This window comes from Mizuhopecten yessoensis, unplaced genomic scaffold (assembly GCF_002113885.1).
Source record: "Mizuhopecten yessoensis strain PY_sf001 unplaced genomic scaffold, ASM211388v2 scaffold3621, whole genome shotgun sequence".
Taxonomy (NCBI): domain Eukaryota; kingdom Metazoa; phylum Mollusca; class Bivalvia; order Pectinida; family Pectinidae; genus Mizuhopecten; species Mizuhopecten yessoensis.
The window spans coordinates 788,793-807,647 of record NW_018405136.1 but is presented as its reverse complement, the minus strand read 5'-3'; the positions used below and the strand labels follow the sequence as shown (position 1 = coordinate 807,647).

The following is an 18,855-nucleotide window of genomic DNA, read 5'->3' as shown; positions in this document are numbered from 1 at the left end:
CCCATATGAATCCATATCATATTCTGATTTTTTTTATAATGTGTATTTCTTGATAACTGATCCTATATATCCTGTGGGTGGATGGCCAATGTGTTTATACACAGGGACTTTTGGGCCTGTATCCCTTAGATTTTACGAAGGATGGGTTGTCAACAAATATACATGATATATTTAGTTGTTAATATCCTGAACATCAACAGAAAATGGTTGAATAATTGTTTAAAAGTTTTTATTTCACAAGCTAAGCTGGAGTTATCTCCCCCACACTGTTTTTTTTATTGTTATGACATAATATATGAAATGTTTGTAAATAAGCTCGAAAAGGATTAAAATAGGCCTAGCCTGATGTCCAATCCACTTAACATATATAAAGTCAATAAAATCTGTTGAAATTGAAATTGAATGAAACCCTTGGATATCATAGTTGACTTCTTATACGTGAGTACTTAGACCTGCCAGATGATCTGTAAAAGTTGCGTAGAGACAAGGGACATTGATGTTTTAAAATTTGACAAGAACTTTAGTCAAATGCAACTGAAACAAAACGGAAGAAAACAAGAATTCTGTCGGAAATTTTCTGAAGGTGAAGATAAATCAGAAACACAAGGGATGTTTGGCAAGCATCGTTGGACAGGAAACAAATGAAACAATATCAGCGTTCAACTTGTGGCAACTTCTTCGAAATTAGTCAATATTAAACATACTTTCAGTCTTTCATTTGAAGTTTCCACCTATAGGTACATACATGCCAAGTTAACAAAAGAACTAGATGGTCATACAACTTATTTTTGATATCTCATAAATTTTACCGCGCAAGGAGTCAAATGGAAAATGGGGCTCATGTATCCCCTCCACTCAATTATGCTTCCACTAGTGTTTTTGTAGTCCCAGATGTTTTAATGTTGTTTTAGTAAGAAACGATAATTTGCAATATGACATAAATTTGAACATATACCTTAAAATGAAATATTTTCAATAACGAAGATTTTTAAGAAATTTCAACAGTTTGGATATAGTCTTCACCAAATTGTTCTTGCTTTTGTTTTAATTCAATTAATTCAAAAAAAAAGAAGTTTTACTCACAATACAAAGAAAAGAAAAACTATACCCTGACAGCTGGTTGAAACCTTGATCACATTAAAATGTTAAAAGAAATGTGCCCAAAGCACCGGGACTTCTAAAGAATGTTGTCTAATTTTATATTTCGACATAAAATGTGATTATTACAAATGTAAATACACAAAGAACATAGGTAGTTATTCTATTTTTCACGTTCGGACTTCTGGCTAAGACTGCTTCGTGGTTCTTTATAACAAATGTCGTGTTTCTATTTACAAGCGTACTACAGATGTAACGCGAATGATTTTTTTTTGTTAACCCTTTCACCACGTTAGACCATAATGGACTCATCCCCATAAATGTATGGTCGACTCTACTAAAGATACCTAGGGGTAAAGGGGTTAAAAATTGACGCGCCCTTTGACGACTTCTAGTAATTGTCTGTTAATTTCGATTTGTGTTGCCGGGATGTGCTTACAGAAAGTGAAAGTAATGGCATAATTAAAGATAATTTGAAACGCAGACTTAAAGTGTTATTCCGTCTTTGCGTATTGCAGAGTTATCTTCTCTTGGGCGCAGGTAGTGATTGTTACGTCACTTGTTTATGAGAGCAACGTCATCAATTTTTGAGAAAACGACGTAATTTTCTCACACAGACCAATGACGTAACAATCAATACCTGTTCCCAAGAGAAGATAACTCTGCAATACGCAAAGACGGAATTGACAATGACGATGAAGATATCGGAAAATTCCCGTCACTGACAGATGCTCAGAAAAGGCTTTCTGCAGTTATGACGTATTCAGCGACATTGGATGTCGTGTCAAGCACTTTATGATTCGGGGTACTATTAGAGTGTCATTAAGCTTTATAATTTATTCAACTTTTATGGGTTTTTCATTAAGTTTTTCATTTTCATTATTATCATCTCCCGATCGAAATATAATTAAATTAAAACTGTTATTACTTCGCTTGATTTGTTTTACGACAATTTTAACAAATATCATCAACTTACATTAATCATTCTTGTTGGCCAAAATGGTAGCGCGTAGGGCGTTAAAACCTAAATGTACTCTATATATAGTATATACTGTATAGTACTGCAAGTACTACAAGTCCGTAATACAGGTACATAACTTGATATTATGTTAATAAAGTTACATGCACTTTCAAGAAATAAAGATATGTACATGTACAGATAAAAACATTATAATTGTGTTTGTGTTTTCATTGATAGTTGACCCTCCTCAGTCTCAAATACCTTTGCAATAGTGTTTTCTACTTCAGTGTTTAATTTAATTTAATTATTTAGAGAAAAGAATAAATTAAAAAAATTTATTGAATAGCATTTGAAAAACAATTAGTTACAATATTAACTAATAATAAATTAGATACGGGAGGAGGGTCTTTGTTGTTTTAACAGAGTACATCGGAGTGGCTCAATTAAAACAACAATTAACGGGATTGGTCAGAGGGTGTAATAAATTGGACGAATGTATAGCAAAATCTTAAAATATCATTTGAATTTGAATAAGACTTTCAACCATGAGACCAGCATTGACGAAACGTTTAGAGTGCGACAGTGTTATCCGACCTGCACAGCATACACTGCAGTGCGATGGCTGTAGTAGATGGCAGCAAAGAACGTGTGGTACCGGTAAGTGATATGAAATATATATAAATGTCAATCACAGAAATACCCAATTGATACATGACCGTGCATGGTAAGATAGGATGATTTTATATAAAAGATAAGAAGACATAATCTTACTGTTGTATATCACGATTTAAAAAGTAGGGCCGTTTCAACTAGGGCCGTTTATACAGTAGGGCCGTTTTATCTAGGGCCGTTTTTACACTGCGGCCGTTTTGACCTAGATTCGAAATACGGTTAATTTGAAATGATAGATATAATTCCACAAACCTTTCTATTGTTTCAGGGTCTGACCGTATCACACTTCATTATCATAACAATACTTATTTCATTTAAAGCCATATTCATGGGTCATGCCTCATTTACGGGTTTTCAACAATCCCATGTAACTTACTATGGTATATATCATAAATACATTAATATAAGTGGCTGATTTGATAGACGATTTTTATAATATAATTTAATCCATGTGTGAACCCTGAAATAAAATAGTATACCTTTCTAAAATTGTGTGAATAGTTCATTTCGGATGTTTTTTTTATTGAGGTTTGATTAATTAAATGCATTTATGTAAACATGTTGTATACTGTATTCATGTCTCAGCATAGCATATTTTTCCAGCCATAGTAGTATTTGCAAATCAAAAGGCTAGGCTTATGTAAGTTCAATCTGATTAAAATCAAACGAAGCCATGTAACATGTGATTTTAATCAGATTGATGTAAGTTCTCTCAAATAAAACTACACAGCGTCAGTTATTATGAGAGGGGAGGCTACTCGAATAAAGTTTGTTTGAATTGCACAGAATAATGTCTATGTATCCCTGGCCCGCTGCACTGTAGTGTTTCGAACATATTCATGAACTCCCCGGTAATTTCGTTTTCAATATTACTATAGTACATTGTGGCCAAAGAAATACCGTAGCTCAATTTGTTAATATAACAGTATAATAATGTGAAACCCAGAGTTCGAATCCCAGTCTAGCCCGCCATTATTTTTGCACCCAGAATACTGTTCTTGATCTTATTGTGTTTATTTCATCTGATTTGTATTCATAAAGACCCGCATGATACGTTTTTGTCTCAGAAACGATTTATCAATAATAAAATCAAGCCAGAAAAAAATCGGTTTCCAAAACAAAGTTACAGTTTTTGGAAGTGCTACACTGGTTCTTCAACGTACTTACCATTGGACTTTTGTTTGGTTTGTTTGTGTTTTACGTCCTATTAACAGCTATGGTCATTTAAGGACGTGCCAGGTTTTGGTGGTGGAGGAAAGCCGGAGTTCCCGGAGAATTAGCACCGACCTGCAGCCAGTACCGGGCGACTGTCCCACGTAGTTCGAACCCACGACCCAGTGGTGGAGGGCTAGTGGTAACAGAATGTCAGACGCCTTAACCACTTGGCCACCGATGCCCCTTTTGTCATTGGATAATTCAAGGTTTCAATACTTCGTAAAACAACGGTTGTCAAGGGAAACAACATTATAACCATATCAACAAAAATGTTAAAGGTCCAAATGTCAAATATTGCTAAGGAGTTAGTACATCACTATTGATTCTCTAATTAGCGGTCAGAAATAAAATGCTCTTATGATGCTGATGAGTCATATCTGTCACCTTTCACAAACCTACAAAGATACACAGAGATTATGGATAAGGAGGAGGAAATGACATTACTTATCTATACATCAGGAATACTGTATAAGTTATGACGTTTTTGCAATCAAGTAACGCTATGACACTGTAACAAAGAACCGGGAACTTATTTCACAGAGATGACAATAACATTATTGAATCATTTATATAAAAACAATGAAAAATATATGCCTAGAGGAGCATTTATGGAAACATCATCAAAATGAATGTAACAAACTTGCAATGAAATAAAATCAACAACAATGTTATGACGGCATTCTCAAAATGCTACGCGTTCAGACCCGGATTCGAACCCTGAACCTCTGACCATTACACTTTCGCTATAACTAACTGAGTTATACCTATAGTAAACGGTAGAACGCTTGCCATGTCGCGAGACAGATAATTCCACAAACGAAGCTAAAGAGAGGTCGCCCTATGTATGAGAGAAATATACAGCACGTGGGATTCTCTAGAGTTTTGTCTTCAGCAGACAAGAACCCTCCGAAAGCGAGCACAACTATGATACGTTTGAGTTATTATTACTCCGCATCGCGACCAACCGGATACAATGATTTTTTAGTTCGTATTTCGACACAGTATTGCATCTTTAACCACGTCGTATAAAAGTTTCAACACGGAAACATTTGTCATGGTAGCAAGTTTCCGGATTTTAGAAAGATATTAATCACAAGGCAAGCGTAACTAAGCGTGGTGTTAATAATCATGTATGTGTGTTATATACAAAAGCAGACATATAAACACCGTCTTGTTAATTAATCCATATATACACAGCATTTATCCCCACATTCAAATGAAAATGAGAATCCGGACATGATGCTACTTGCCGGAACTTCCTGTACAATTTCCTGTTTTTGAGAGAAAGCAGACTTCCGAATATGTACAAAACGTATAGCGTTATAATTCAGTTGATTTTCAAATGCTTCAGATCTATTTGTAACTGTCGGGAAGAATTATTTCAGAAGAGGAAACTGCAATAACAGGTAATTTTATTTTTTATTTTTTTACAAGATACCAAGGCTTCAATCATTGGTAGTTTAAACAGTATTTATTCAATATTAGAACATGTTAATTACATACACATAATTACACAGGGATTGGAATACAAGCTTTGAGCTTATATTTATTCCCTTCCCAAGTATATATTACAGGCAAATCATTCTTCGAGACTGTTGACACCTTAACTACAATATTTGAATAAGATGAAGTTTAACAATTTTTAACATTTTTACACGTGGTGGAAATTGAAATTGAAACATTTAACATTTAATGTATGACACATAAGATTAAAAATGAGTGTTTTACGTTTTGGTATTGAAGTTCACGCACACTTGCACTCACACACCAATGGACGAATGGACGGACAGACGCTGTTACGCTCGTACACGTACGGATGCACATGCTCAAACACTATATTGTTATACTAGTCATGCTATTACAGTAAATGTCTCAGAAGAGATCACATTCTGGCAGTAAACATTATACGCGGCGGAACACATATATATACAGTTTTATTTTTTGACGGATTTTTGTAGTTTATCTTAAATTCATTATCATTTGAAAGAACACGAACATTGTACACTGTTTAAGCTAAGGACATGTTCAGTAATGATTCGGAAATAGGAAAATGCCAAACTCACATATCTATTTGTGTTTACAAAATAACAATAATAATTGCCACTGGTATTACGACAGCACCAGTGCCCTATGATGTCATCAGTTTGTGTTATTAACCACAACGCTGATTAATCCGATTGTTCTGTACTATGTTAAGTCTAGACACCGTACATTCGGCAATCAATATTTTTGTCCAATTCTGTGTTTGGGAAAAGAAAACTGCCTACTGTATATATTTCACAGCCGGTTATCGTAAGAGGCGACTAATGAGGGATCCACCGCAAAATCGGATGTTTAGTTCCGCCGCTTTCGTTCTGAAGACATTGATAACGAATCAAAATTTACCTGCTGCCCAAACTTTATTTTTCGTTACTCTTTTGTACTGACGCTATGGTTTATTAGTTTATTTTATTTTGCTCTAACATACTAAAATAGGCTAGTTTTTTTCGTGGGGTTCCAATATGTACATTTTCGTTTGCGGTTACGATTTTCCGCCAAAAATACAACTAGGAATTTTATTTATCTTAACTATACTGTACATTTTATAAGGCTTCTTACCTAACCTAAAAGCCGAGAAAAATTGATCCTGCAATATTTACTATTTTAGAGTAATTTTACACGTAAATACTGTATACGTACATGCTTATATAAATATCTTGTAGTTTACAGTAGAAGCCTCACACATTTGAAAGATTTAATGTTTTTAAACACTGGTACATTGTATGGAGGCGATTTTCTCGAGCATACTTGACTGTATACACACATTGTTTATATATTATAAACGGAATATCAGCAAGGAGACAGGAAGCGGTTTTCTTAGAAAGTTCTTTGTCACAGTGCAAATGTACATATATAAAATTATCCGTTTGATATAATTTTGTACATTCACTGGCTAATGGAGTTATGGAATGCCCTTTTCTCCATCGTTCATAGAATCATCTCCCGTTTTTACCTGTTTAAGATATCATTGTGAAATAGACTTAGCGCCTGTAATTGATTTTTCTATAAAGCATCTTTAGTTAAAATGTACAGTTGATATACTCTACGCCTTAAAATGTAACAATTTTTTCATGTAACGTTGGACATTTTGTGTAAAGATGTGACTTTCAAGAAATTTGAATTCGCCTTTCAGTATATGATCAGAAGACGTAACTATTGTCTGATTTTTCTCAGTAGGGGAAGTGCACATTTACGCCACTGAGGATGAGACTCAACTGTGCTGGGAAGTTCGGGAAAATCTTCCTCATCGTCCTAAACATAGTGTTCATGGTGAGTTAACCCTAGCAGTATGTTAACATAGTAAAGTGATGTCCGAAACCTAAGTACCCTAACAGACAAAGGGTCAACGTATCTGTTTTTTCAAATTGCTATTTTTCATAAACACAGAGTAATTTTTTACAATTGTATCATGTTTGCATTTATTGTCTATTGACGATTTCAGTATCTCTGAACATGTAATTTTTATTATGAATTTCAATAATTTTGTAAACATATAATATTATATTTTTTTTGGAAGGATACGCCAACTCTGTATTTAACAAGCTACATCTCATTTCGTTACACACTGACCTTGTTTCTTATTAGTCAAGCCACACTGTTTACCTGAAACTGATTTACCTTCATCACGTCGAGAAAACTACCATCTTCAGAAGTCCAAGGGTTACGCCCTCTGTCGTTCACTGCCCCCCCCCCCCCTTGAATATGTATAACTAGTTTGGCCATGTACATTGAAAGTATAACGCTGCAGCTTAACGGTAACATTGACCGTCTTTGAAGTCGACTATCGCTCATAGTGATATGTTAGGGTTTGATACTTTAAAACAGTCAAAAAGCTAACCGTATGCCTTCGATTTTGACATAAAATATTTCAGGGGGGCAGCGAAAATTACTGAGCGTACGCCGTAGAATTTCGAGAATGAGGAACAACATAAAGGAATGTATCATTGATGGTGTGTATATGTATATTGTAGCTGCTTGGGCTTGCATTAATAATACCCGGAGTGCTGGTCCATGTGAATGTGGACTTTGTCAGCGAGAAGGTTCTCCCGTTGATGAGTACATTGACGTTTGGTGGGATCTCATTGGCCGGAGCAGCACAAGGTCTATCTATAGCCTTAATCATTGTCGGCACGTTCCTGTTTCTGATAGCTTTCATTGGAATTCTTGGAGCATGCTGTGGATGGAGAATGGCACTCATTATAGTAAGTAAAACAATAAATAAACACATTTTTGCTGAACGATATATCATCTTTATTTCCTCCAAATTGGAGAGCATGATACAAAAAAGAAATATTAATAATAACTTATGAAACATTTTTTTCAACTGACGTCAATTACTCTTGGTAGCTCAGATGGAAGCACGCAGATCAGGGTTTTTATGCTGGCTGAAACTGGAGAACTCAAGGATAAAACTCACGTTGTCAAAGTAGATCTCACGATTATCATTATTATACAAGTTTTATATAAAAAAAATGACGACGAAAACAAAGTTGTTCGAAGCAGTGCTACCTTAACAGGTCACACGTCATTAGCACAACATTTAAATATTGTTAACCCCTTCAAGTTTGGTGATGGAACTTTCTAAAGAGGAGACCAATGTGCTGTATAAATCAGTTTTTGTCTTTTTTTTGTTTCTTATGTTTTGAGGACATTGAAGAAACTGATATGCGGTCTGATTCCTATACTCTCAAATTCAATCTTTTATTTTTCCTCTTTTTTGCAATTTGACTCCAGGCACTAATTATCATTTGACTTAAGATATTACGAGGACTTCAAATTTGAAAAAAGAACAATATTCAATAATTATATATTACATTTATTCGATGACTTAAAAATCTGAAAAAAACCACCAATATTAGATAATAAGATATAACAATGGAATAAGCACCGAAATTCTGAAAAAAAAGAACAGTATTCAATAATTATAAATTACATTTTTTCGATGACTAAACAATCTGAAAAAAAACAATATTAGATAATAAGATATAGCAATGGAATTAGGACCGATATTCAGAAAAAATGAACAGTATTCAATAATTAGTTATTACGAGGACTTCAATTTGAAAAAAAGAACAATATTCAATAACTAAATATTTCATTTATTCGATGACTTAAAAATCTGAAAACCCCCCAATATTAAATTATTAGATATTACACTGGAATGAAAATCTGAAAAAGGACATAATTAAATAATTAGATATTACGAGGACCGAAATTCTGAAAAAATAACAATATTCAGTAATAAGATATTGAAATCTTTATTAGAATATTTTCCTTGACCACCTGGAGAACTTATTGTGTATACACACACATTAATCTTACTAACGAGTCAATGTATTTCTTGTGATACATAGTAAATAATTATGTAGTTACCGAAATTAGGAAAACGACACGGTACAGGTATGTAGTGATGTAACAATGGCGATGTTGTTTATTTAGTACGCTGTGGTGGTTCTAGTCCTGTGGGTTGCCCAATTGGTGATTGTCTGTCTCTACATCACTATGAAGGAAAAAGTAAGTACCACCCGTGTTCTATTTGTCTCTTGCACGTGCAATATTAATCCGTTATATATTTGTACAATGATATCACATATCACTGTATAGTACCAGAAAGACGACATACATTGGTAGTTCTACACAACTTTATATTACCAAATGAACGTCATCCATAACACGTTTTTCATATAGTGTCTCCCTAGGCACCCGTCCTCATATGACCCTGTTTGTTGTGTCCCCTTAGACACCCGTCCTCATATGATCCTGTTTGTTGTGTCTCCCTAGGCACTCGTCCTCATATGACCCTGTCTGTTGTGTCTCCCTAAGCACCCGTCCTCATATGACCCTGTTTGTTGTGTCTTCCTAGGCACCCGTCCACATATGACCCGGTTTGTTGTGTCTCCCTAAGTACCCGTCCTCATATGACCCTGTCTGTTGTGTCTCCGTAGGTACCCGTCCTCATATGACCCTGTTTGTTGTGTCTCCCTAGGCACCCGTCCTCATATGCCCCTGTTTGTTGTGTCTTCCTAGGCACCCGTCCACATATGGCCCGGTTTGTTGTGTCTCCCTAAGTTCCCGTCCTCATATGACCCTGTCTGTTGTGTCTCCGTTGGCACCCGTCCACATATGACCCTGTCTGTTGTGTCTCCGTTGGCACCCGTCCACATATGACCCTGTCTGTTGTGTCTCCGTAGGTACCCGTGCTCATATGACCCTGTTTGTTGTGTCTCCATAAGTACCCGTCCTCATATGACCCTGTCTGTTGTGTCACCGTAGGTACCCGTCCTCATATGACCCTGTCTGTTGTGTCTCCCTAGGCACCCGTCCTCATATGACCCTGTCTGTTGCAAGGACGTGAAACCCCAAAACACAAAACAATAACAATATTTGTTATTATAACTCTTTCCTGTGAACTTTGATTCAATTGTTTTACATCCTCATCACTATGAATTACAACGTACACGCGACATGCTCCTTTAAACTGATTGCGACGTGGAAATGAACGTGTTGGAAATAGCTCTGAAATATAAATATTCTATTTACATTGAATCTATATAATGTTTAGATTAATATTGGCATGTGGTTATTTTCGCGCTACATTGTGCAACGTGAAAACGCTAAAATTACAACACCGCGAAAATTTTCTCTTTAACAGTATAATGCATTGTTTACCTAATTGTTATGCATTACATCAATGTTTAATAATTTCTCTGCTTAAATTGATTTAATAGAACATGTGTCGAAAATGTCTGTTGATTTAAAATTATAGATATGTTTTTGTAGAAAAAGTGATTATCGATAAAAAATTCGATATATAATTGCAGTTTTACTGTATAATTTACTGCATATCAGAAAGTATCGGCTTCAAATCGTAATGACATTGATGGTTAGCTTAGTAATGTAATGATGATATATATTTAAACTTCCGCGCATGACCCCTGTCTTGGCGGGGAGGTGTGGCACACATACTTTACAACCTATGTTTTAAGATCAACACCGAGGTACAGGAACAGATGCTGGCGCAGTTACACGATAATTACATCGCCGACGAGCTGACTTCAATAAACACGACAACCTCCTCCAAGATATCGACCGCCTGGAATTACCTATTTATTCAGGTGAGTGTAACGAGGGGGAGCTAACCTTATTCCACATATACATTTTTTATATCCTATAAAGCTTTTCTTGTGGTGATATAAAACATTACATTGTAATTAAGAATAAAGTAATAGATTGATAGGACGTTAAAACCTATATTGGAGGCACGGTAGGATGCCGGGCTCGTGACCGAAGGGTTGCGGGTTCCAGTTACGGCATGGCACTGTGTTGTGTCTTTGAGCAAGATACGTGAATGCTAGCTGTGAGCGCCGAAATGGCAGTACGGTATGTATGCTCCTCAGGGAGTTGGGAAAGATATTGGCTGGTTGCAAAGGCCCTATAACCACGAACATTAATTTATAAACCGCTTTGAAACGACCTACGAACTAGGTTGTGATAAAGCGGTATTTAAGAACCTCCAACTATTATTAGTATAATCAAATTATAACCAATCAAATCAACTTTGAATTAGGATTTTAATCGACTGTTTGAGGATGCTTTAGTGTATATTAGCCTTATGTGCTGATGTTTTAGTTTATTGTGCCTTTACAAGTACGTTGTTTAGGCACTGCTGCATACATTTTCGGTCTATTTCACAGAGTAATTTCAAAATTAAAAGTGTAAAAATCCATAACATTTATATGTTTGAAATTTAATTTTGAGATAATTTTACTTCTTCGCGGTGATTTTCCAAATAAAGTGTTCATATTGTTCAACTGTCATATCTATGAATACACCCAAACCTACTAATGCGTCAATCTCTATTAAGAAACCAGTCGTGTTTAAAAAATCACACGTTTAATGTTTCCCATCTTTGTATTTTTTTAATTGAACCAATATTAATACGTTACCTGTATACAAATATCACTATTAATGTTCTCCATTATAGCGAGTTCATTCTTAATCGAACATGTATCAAGAGACCATCTGTGTTAAAAGCCCTCTTTTTGACTTCCATTATGTATTATTTAAATTCAGACTTAAGCGTATATTGTTTATGCATACAAATATTACCTACGTACTTACCTCGATTTACATTGCAATATGCCATAAATAATGTGTTCGACCGTCCACTGCTTTTATGTTTATATCTATTAGCATTGACACTGATGTTTATCTATGTTCCTATGCTAACTAACTCATGGGCATGTGTTCGAATCTTTGTAGCTTAAATGTTGTGGAGTTCACCCGGTGTCATTGCTCAGCAACGACTTTGATAATACGCAGTGGAGGAAAGACAACCCCTTGATTACGGCCAAGATTCCTAAGTCTTGTTGTGGTGCTACCGAGACCAACTATTTGGTATTCAGCAACCCCCAATGCACAGACTCTCTCGTCACCGGATATTACGAAAATGTCAGTACACACAAATAGATGACGTCACAACAATAGAGAAAACACATCTCAGGAGTAAGAGAAAGAATTAAAGTCAAATTTAAATACTACAGTAGTAAATGCTATATTGTATTGTATAGTACAGATCATGGACATTTGTTTTTCCCATCATTCACAAGTGTGTCTCCCATTTAAACCGGGAAAGATCAGCTCCGAAGAGGGAGATGCAAAATTGTGACGTCATAACAAAGTGAACTGCACTTGTAGCGTCATACAAAGTAGTAAATGCCAATATTTATACAACACGTGCGCCTTTGTTTACTAACATACCAGAATGTCGATGTAGGTGCAACAATGATAAAAGAGAATTAAGCGTTTACCAACTTGGTGTTAGAGAAAAACATTCCAACATTTGGCGTGTTTTTTGGTTTACCAACCATCGGCAGAGCCTCGGGTTAAACAAACAAAGAACAATTTCCCTTGGGCTGGATAATTTTTTATATCATTGCAGTAAAATTATACGAAACGGTTTATTTATATTCACATGGGAAGATATCACTTTTGGTATTGTCTAAATCAGATCGATACTCTCTATTCTAGGCGTAATAGTTGAAGCGGCGGCAGAATAAGGTGATATCGGTACACATTCTCAGCATAAACAATGCTATTTGCATAACTACATATTTTATATGAACTTTGTTTGGAAATCTTTCCAGTCAATGCACAAAGTTATTATCTGCTTTATTCTGTCCGAATCACTATACATATTGACATCAATTGAAGACATTAATGAGATAGACGTTTATTGTTTCCATGTCACCGGTAGGGATCGAACCTGTGACCTTTTCCTGTTTTTTTGTCTGACATTTTACTCAACAAAGTGATGAGATATTTTCTTTGGTGGATATATAAGATATTTATGAGTTTTTTAATGTCTTTCTTGCACTACAGAAGGCTTAATCTATTTCTGGGAGGGGTTCTAACTCTGAGCTAAATAGTTATTTATTATGAAAGATTCGACTCGTTTTTATTGAATGTATGTTCATTTTAGGGCTGTTTTAACACCATCTACAACCTCATCGCCAGCTATAACATCGCCTTCATCGCTGTCGGAGTCATCACTCTTCTGGTACAGGTAAGCGTCACCAGGTCAACAGGTTACGGTTTAAAGTCTTCAGGATCATCGTACCGGTGCCATAACGTGAACAATGGCCGACGGAAGTATCATAGCCTGGTTGCGTTAGATATATTAAAAACGAATTTAAGGGGAAGTCACTGCACACAGTGTACGTAGAAAACTTCAGTGAAATTCTGTACCTTTTTGCCTAACAACGAGACAGGAAACTATGCATTTGTGTTTTTGTAAAATCAAACAGAACGCTTCACTATGCCGAAGAGAAGTCAGTCACGATGTGAATGTATATGGATTTCGAAAAAAACCAACCCGGACGTTTTTTAGACAATGATAACAATAAAAACAAACGTACGTAAATGACAGTTATTTTACTGGTTGTACGGATAGCAAGGTAATAGATCGTTGGTCAAGGTAGGTTAATAGAGGTTTCGAAAACAGGCTTTATTTATTTGGAACCGTCGTTTAATTGTGATGGCTACAGTGTTAATTTTCTTGTCAAGTCAATGCACATATAGTACATTTTATAATAATTATACGTGCACTGCATGTAAGGCATAGAGTTGTCCCCCTTAGTCGTTAATTTATTACTGTTATTTGCATTGTATTGTTTTTAAACAAATATTCATCTAGGATTTTGTTTTGCTAGAAAAAAATGGTCTCCTCGTATTATTCCACGATTTCTACAGTTGAATTCAAAATAGTACAATATGTGGTATTGCAAACATATCGTTCTACTAGATTCCCATACATGTACATGGATCTTCATTATCTAGCTCGTTTCAACTTTAATGCAATCTAGTCAATTTCAGACACCATTTATCATGGTCAATTAAACTCTTATTTTACAGGGAGTTGCTATAGCCTCGGCTTGTATGATATACAGACAGTTGACCAGTCATAGCCAGTTTGCCTAATGGAACAATGTAAGTATGTTTTTTTTATCAATTATAGACTTTTATTGAGGTGAATATTTGGTCGTATAGACCTGAAATAGAGATATTTACAAAGACCAAAACGATGTCATTATTATTTTTCAGGTCGATTCAACTATATATTCACAAAAATATAAGATAAGTTCAAAATGGTTAAATCAGACGTAGAAATACGTTTTTTTTTATCATGAATCAAGGTAAAACATCAGAAAATTGCAAGGACAAAAGTCAAGTGTTTGGCAAGGAACATTACGACGTACAAATTAAAGTGACGTCATCAAGAAAATATTGGCATGATGTATCTTAAATTGTTACACGTAGCCAATATCAAAAACAACGGCCCCTCGATATTACGATCTAACCTTTGAGCTTGTAGGAAAAGCCGTGTCAATCAATAGAGTGAAATATTAGTTCCAAACAAAGCTTATGCGAACATACGCATTAATGTTACTGTTTCATTTGCTATTCTTGTTACATTCGCCTGTGTAGAAAGAAGGAATACTATATGTTAACATGTATTTTAGTCTCTCAAGCAAATCAGGGGACCTAACTCTTCAGCTGCGTTTCGTTTTATTATTTTTCGTCCTTCTCCTTTTTCTTTATTTTTCTTACGCCAAGCCCTTTCCGAGCGTTCTCGCAGAAGCTGATCTGCCGGATAATTATGAAACTTCACATAAGCGTTGGAGGGCATGTGTAGATGCCTGTAACACTTTTTAGTTTTACCTGTATATTGTTATTAAAATATGGCCGAAGAGACCCTTGATTGATTAACACATGTATGGGTGTACGCCAATGTGATTCCAACGGTCCCTCTCTTTTTTTTATGCCCAAGTTATTTGTATTATGGCCATTACAAATTCTTTCCTGTACACCATTTCCGACTGACAACAGAGGCAGTATGAGACGGTTTCCGTTACAATAAGAACTCACTGGATTGATATCCCACTTTTAAAACATCGACATATTTCCTTCAGCCTTGCCGAAATAATTTGATAAAAAACATGAATATCCGAAGCTCCTGTGAATTTCTCAAAATTGTATTGATAAATGTATATGCTTATTGTATTAATTGAAATGTATGTACTGTAAAGTGGTTTAGAGTGGGTTATGTTAGTTAGGTAGGGCGCTATATCAGCTGTTGTATATTATCACAACATAAGGTATTGTTTGTGTTTACTGTATTTGATTTACGAGACGTAACACGGTAGTTACATTATAAGTATGTCACTATTGTTTACACTGAATGTTTCAGGTCCAGTTACCCGGTGAACTGTTTACAGACCAATTGCTGTTTGCTCACCGCCTGCTAAAGAAGATGGATATCTATTAATCCCATCTTAACGCGTCAGAATCTATCAAAATATAATCAAGATGAAAGCCTGCAATTTAAAAAAAGAATATTTTGAACTGTTTATTTATTAGTTAAGAAATTGACTCACCATCCTTGTGCCAGATAAACGTGTTTGTGCTGTATATCTATATGTACGTATTGTGCTACAAATGTCATAATTTCAAATTAAAAAAATGTATCTTACATTTTTACATATATGTATCCCTTTCCAGGCTGTCTGTTTGTCTATGTTTTTTAACATGTGAAACACGTTTAGGCTACATTTTTTATGATTTATCCTTTTTTACACACGAAAGAAGTTTTTTTTCAAATAAAAAAGTAAAATAAATAGCCTACAATTCCACGGGTTAAATTATTAGATACATTTTAGGCCAAATTTTCTTTTCCACGGCTACAACTAGGGTTGAGTTAGTACCCTTTCATTATTTGAGTCGTTTCAACTTATTAACTCCAGGAAAACTGCCAAAGCGGGACTATTTCGTAGTGATTTATAAAGTATTACTTCGGTGGGGAGAGAGCGCAGAATATATCCTATAATATCATAAGAAAAACCTACTCAGTCATTTTTTGTTTTAACTCACAACATTCATGTAAATTATCAAAATCAATTTGTAAATGAAAACTGAATCGTGTAAATACACTGAGACGCTATATTTTATCATAATTAGGACTTATTTCAAAATAAATTTTAATAAAGTTCAATAAGGATTTGTTTTCGGGAAATTATTTATTAAAGTCGGAACAAAAAGTCATCGTATAAAGTACGAGTTTTTGGCAGTGGTGCAGGGATCCTAAAATATGCTGTTTACACAAAATACTGCGTGAATGAACTGTGCAGCGAACACAGGTTAATCAGTGTAGTTGTTATTGCTGATACACTTAATATATATGACAATAATTATCAAAAGAAATTGTCAAATAATATTATTCACTTTTGTTGGCTCGGATGGTAGCACGAGAGAGGTCCTAATGTGAGAGGAAACACTGCTTTTCACTTGAGTATACTGCTCTAATTTCAGTGGAAGCATCAATTGAAAGCATTTATCTGAAAACGTGAGTATTTGTTTGTTTGTTTGTTTGATTTTGTTTAACGTCCTATTAACAGCTAAGGTCATTTAAGGACGGCCTCCCCTGTGTGCAAGATGCATGCGTGTAGTGTATGTGTGTGTATTTTGGGAGACTGCGATATGTTCGTGTTTGTCTTCTTGTATTAGCGCGGAACTGATGCCGACTTTTATAAACGTGAGAATTTCAGACGCGATTAAACATTGATAATATACCCCAATTTTGATTGTTTATTTCCTTTCATTAGCTACAAGTCGATTGTTAAATCACCTTAACTTGTCGAAGTAAATCAGGTTATGAAATATTACAGTATATATCTTTTGTCAGGTGGACGGGAGGATATTATCAAATGAAAACAGGTTTTTTAATTTATCTTTTTCCTGGTCATATTTTTCAAAAAAATCCAACCATTTATTGGAAACCTTTCTCCAATATTACTTTATCTCTGAAACATCATTACTGAAAAATACTTCACATTGTTGATATTTTGGGTTCTTGCAGACAACAACAAACATGGTCAACACTGAGGACTGCCATTAGCTGTATTTATCAAAACGAGGTCCCAACAAATCATCAACACACATCTACAGTATTACTCATATAAACTGTACAGAATAGGGCTTGGCTCTCGGATAACAAATCAGGTAAATAACATGTCGATTACTGACCTGGAGTTTCCTTGACCTGTGTCGGACACTGAGAGGTGGTCGTTAATTGGCTGTATGCTCATTATGTAAACAAAAAAGGCCTAACTTGTGTACATCCACCAACCCATCCCTACAGCAACTATCGTCAGGTTCGTGTACAAAGTTTACCTGTGTGTCTGTACGGGACCAAGTCAATGTTTGTATTACACGCGTCAATTGATTTCCTTGATAAATTTACATGACAAAGCACGTTTTGAATTAAATACATTTATAGATAAGCATAAAGATTAAGTTAAAATATTGTGTTTGTCTAGTATTCTATCGTTCGAACATGGTGCGCACATCGTGCTAACATCGTGCGTATACCGCACATCGAGTAATGTTGTGCGATCCCACAAGTGAATGATGAACTGTTTTAGTGTCCATACCTTCATATAATATTCTGTATTATCACATACATGATCTATATGAATGTGTCATACGGCCATCAATGCTTTCGATATTGAATGAATTTGAAATGTTTATTTTGGTTTAAGTATTTCCATTATAATACAAACTGTTCAAAAAAAGAACAACTTTGCACTGTGCAATACATTTTATATGACAAGCACACTCATGAAAGATTCTCTATTTAATTCCTAAAACCTTGATATGATGGTATGATCGTCCCTATATCTTCATATGTTAAAATATATTTATGCCGCATACCTCCAAATTATGAACTCCATTCGTTCCTTAACCTACATAATACATTATAATGGGCTTCGTCAACATATTTACATTTGTTTAAGTACATATATGTATTAAAGCCCCATTCCTAAATATAATAGACTATTAGTCCCCATACCTACATAGACCCTATCAGTCCCGCAAAAATACATACAATGAACTTATTTCGTCCTCATATCTTCATAATTATGTTAAACTATGAAGACCAAAAAACCTGCACAAGAACAGTCGTATATCTTATCTATATTGCATTGCACTTTCCTATTATCTATGTTGGTTAAATCACGAAGTAGATTTCAGATATTTATTCAAAACTCAACAACGGTGCTGCGGGTTAAGTGTAGCCTTTTATCAATATTTCTTCAAGTTTCAAATTTTGAACTATAAGAGCGTTCAATTATCGAGGTTCAAAATTACAAGAAAACGGAAAAAATAAGCAATTTTGAATTGAAGCTGTTTGGTGCAGAAGACATGACAAAGTGAGCGTTTCCTCCATATGAATCTTTCGTACTTACAATTTAAATTAATAGGCTTTTTATTATATTAAGGAGTTGTAACATATTTGTATTTTAATAAAATGT

At 35.0% G+C, this 18,855-nt stretch overlaps 1 protein-coding gene across 1 annotated transcript; it reads left to right on the top strand.

Annotated features, from left to right (window-relative positions):
* The first annotated feature begins 5,281 nt into the window (after positions 1 to 5,281).
* On the top strand, positions 5,282 to 16,080 carry LOC110447776 (tetraspanin-9-like). Its single transcript, XM_021493680.1, has 9 exons — positions 5,282 to 5,352; positions 7,160 to 7,255; positions 7,957 to 8,187; positions 9,425 to 9,499; positions 10,972 to 11,100; positions 12,248 to 12,436; positions 13,467 to 13,550; positions 14,399 to 14,473; positions 15,735 to 16,080. Exons 2-8 carry the CDS (start codon positions 7,190 to 7,192, stop codon positions 14,462 to 14,464), a joined length of 840 nt encoding a protein of 279 aa, XP_021349355.1. The 5' UTR covers positions 5,282 to 5,352; positions 7,160 to 7,189; the 3' UTR covers positions 14,465 to 14,473; positions 15,735 to 16,080.
* Positions 16,081 to 18,855: the final 2,775 nt, after the last annotated feature.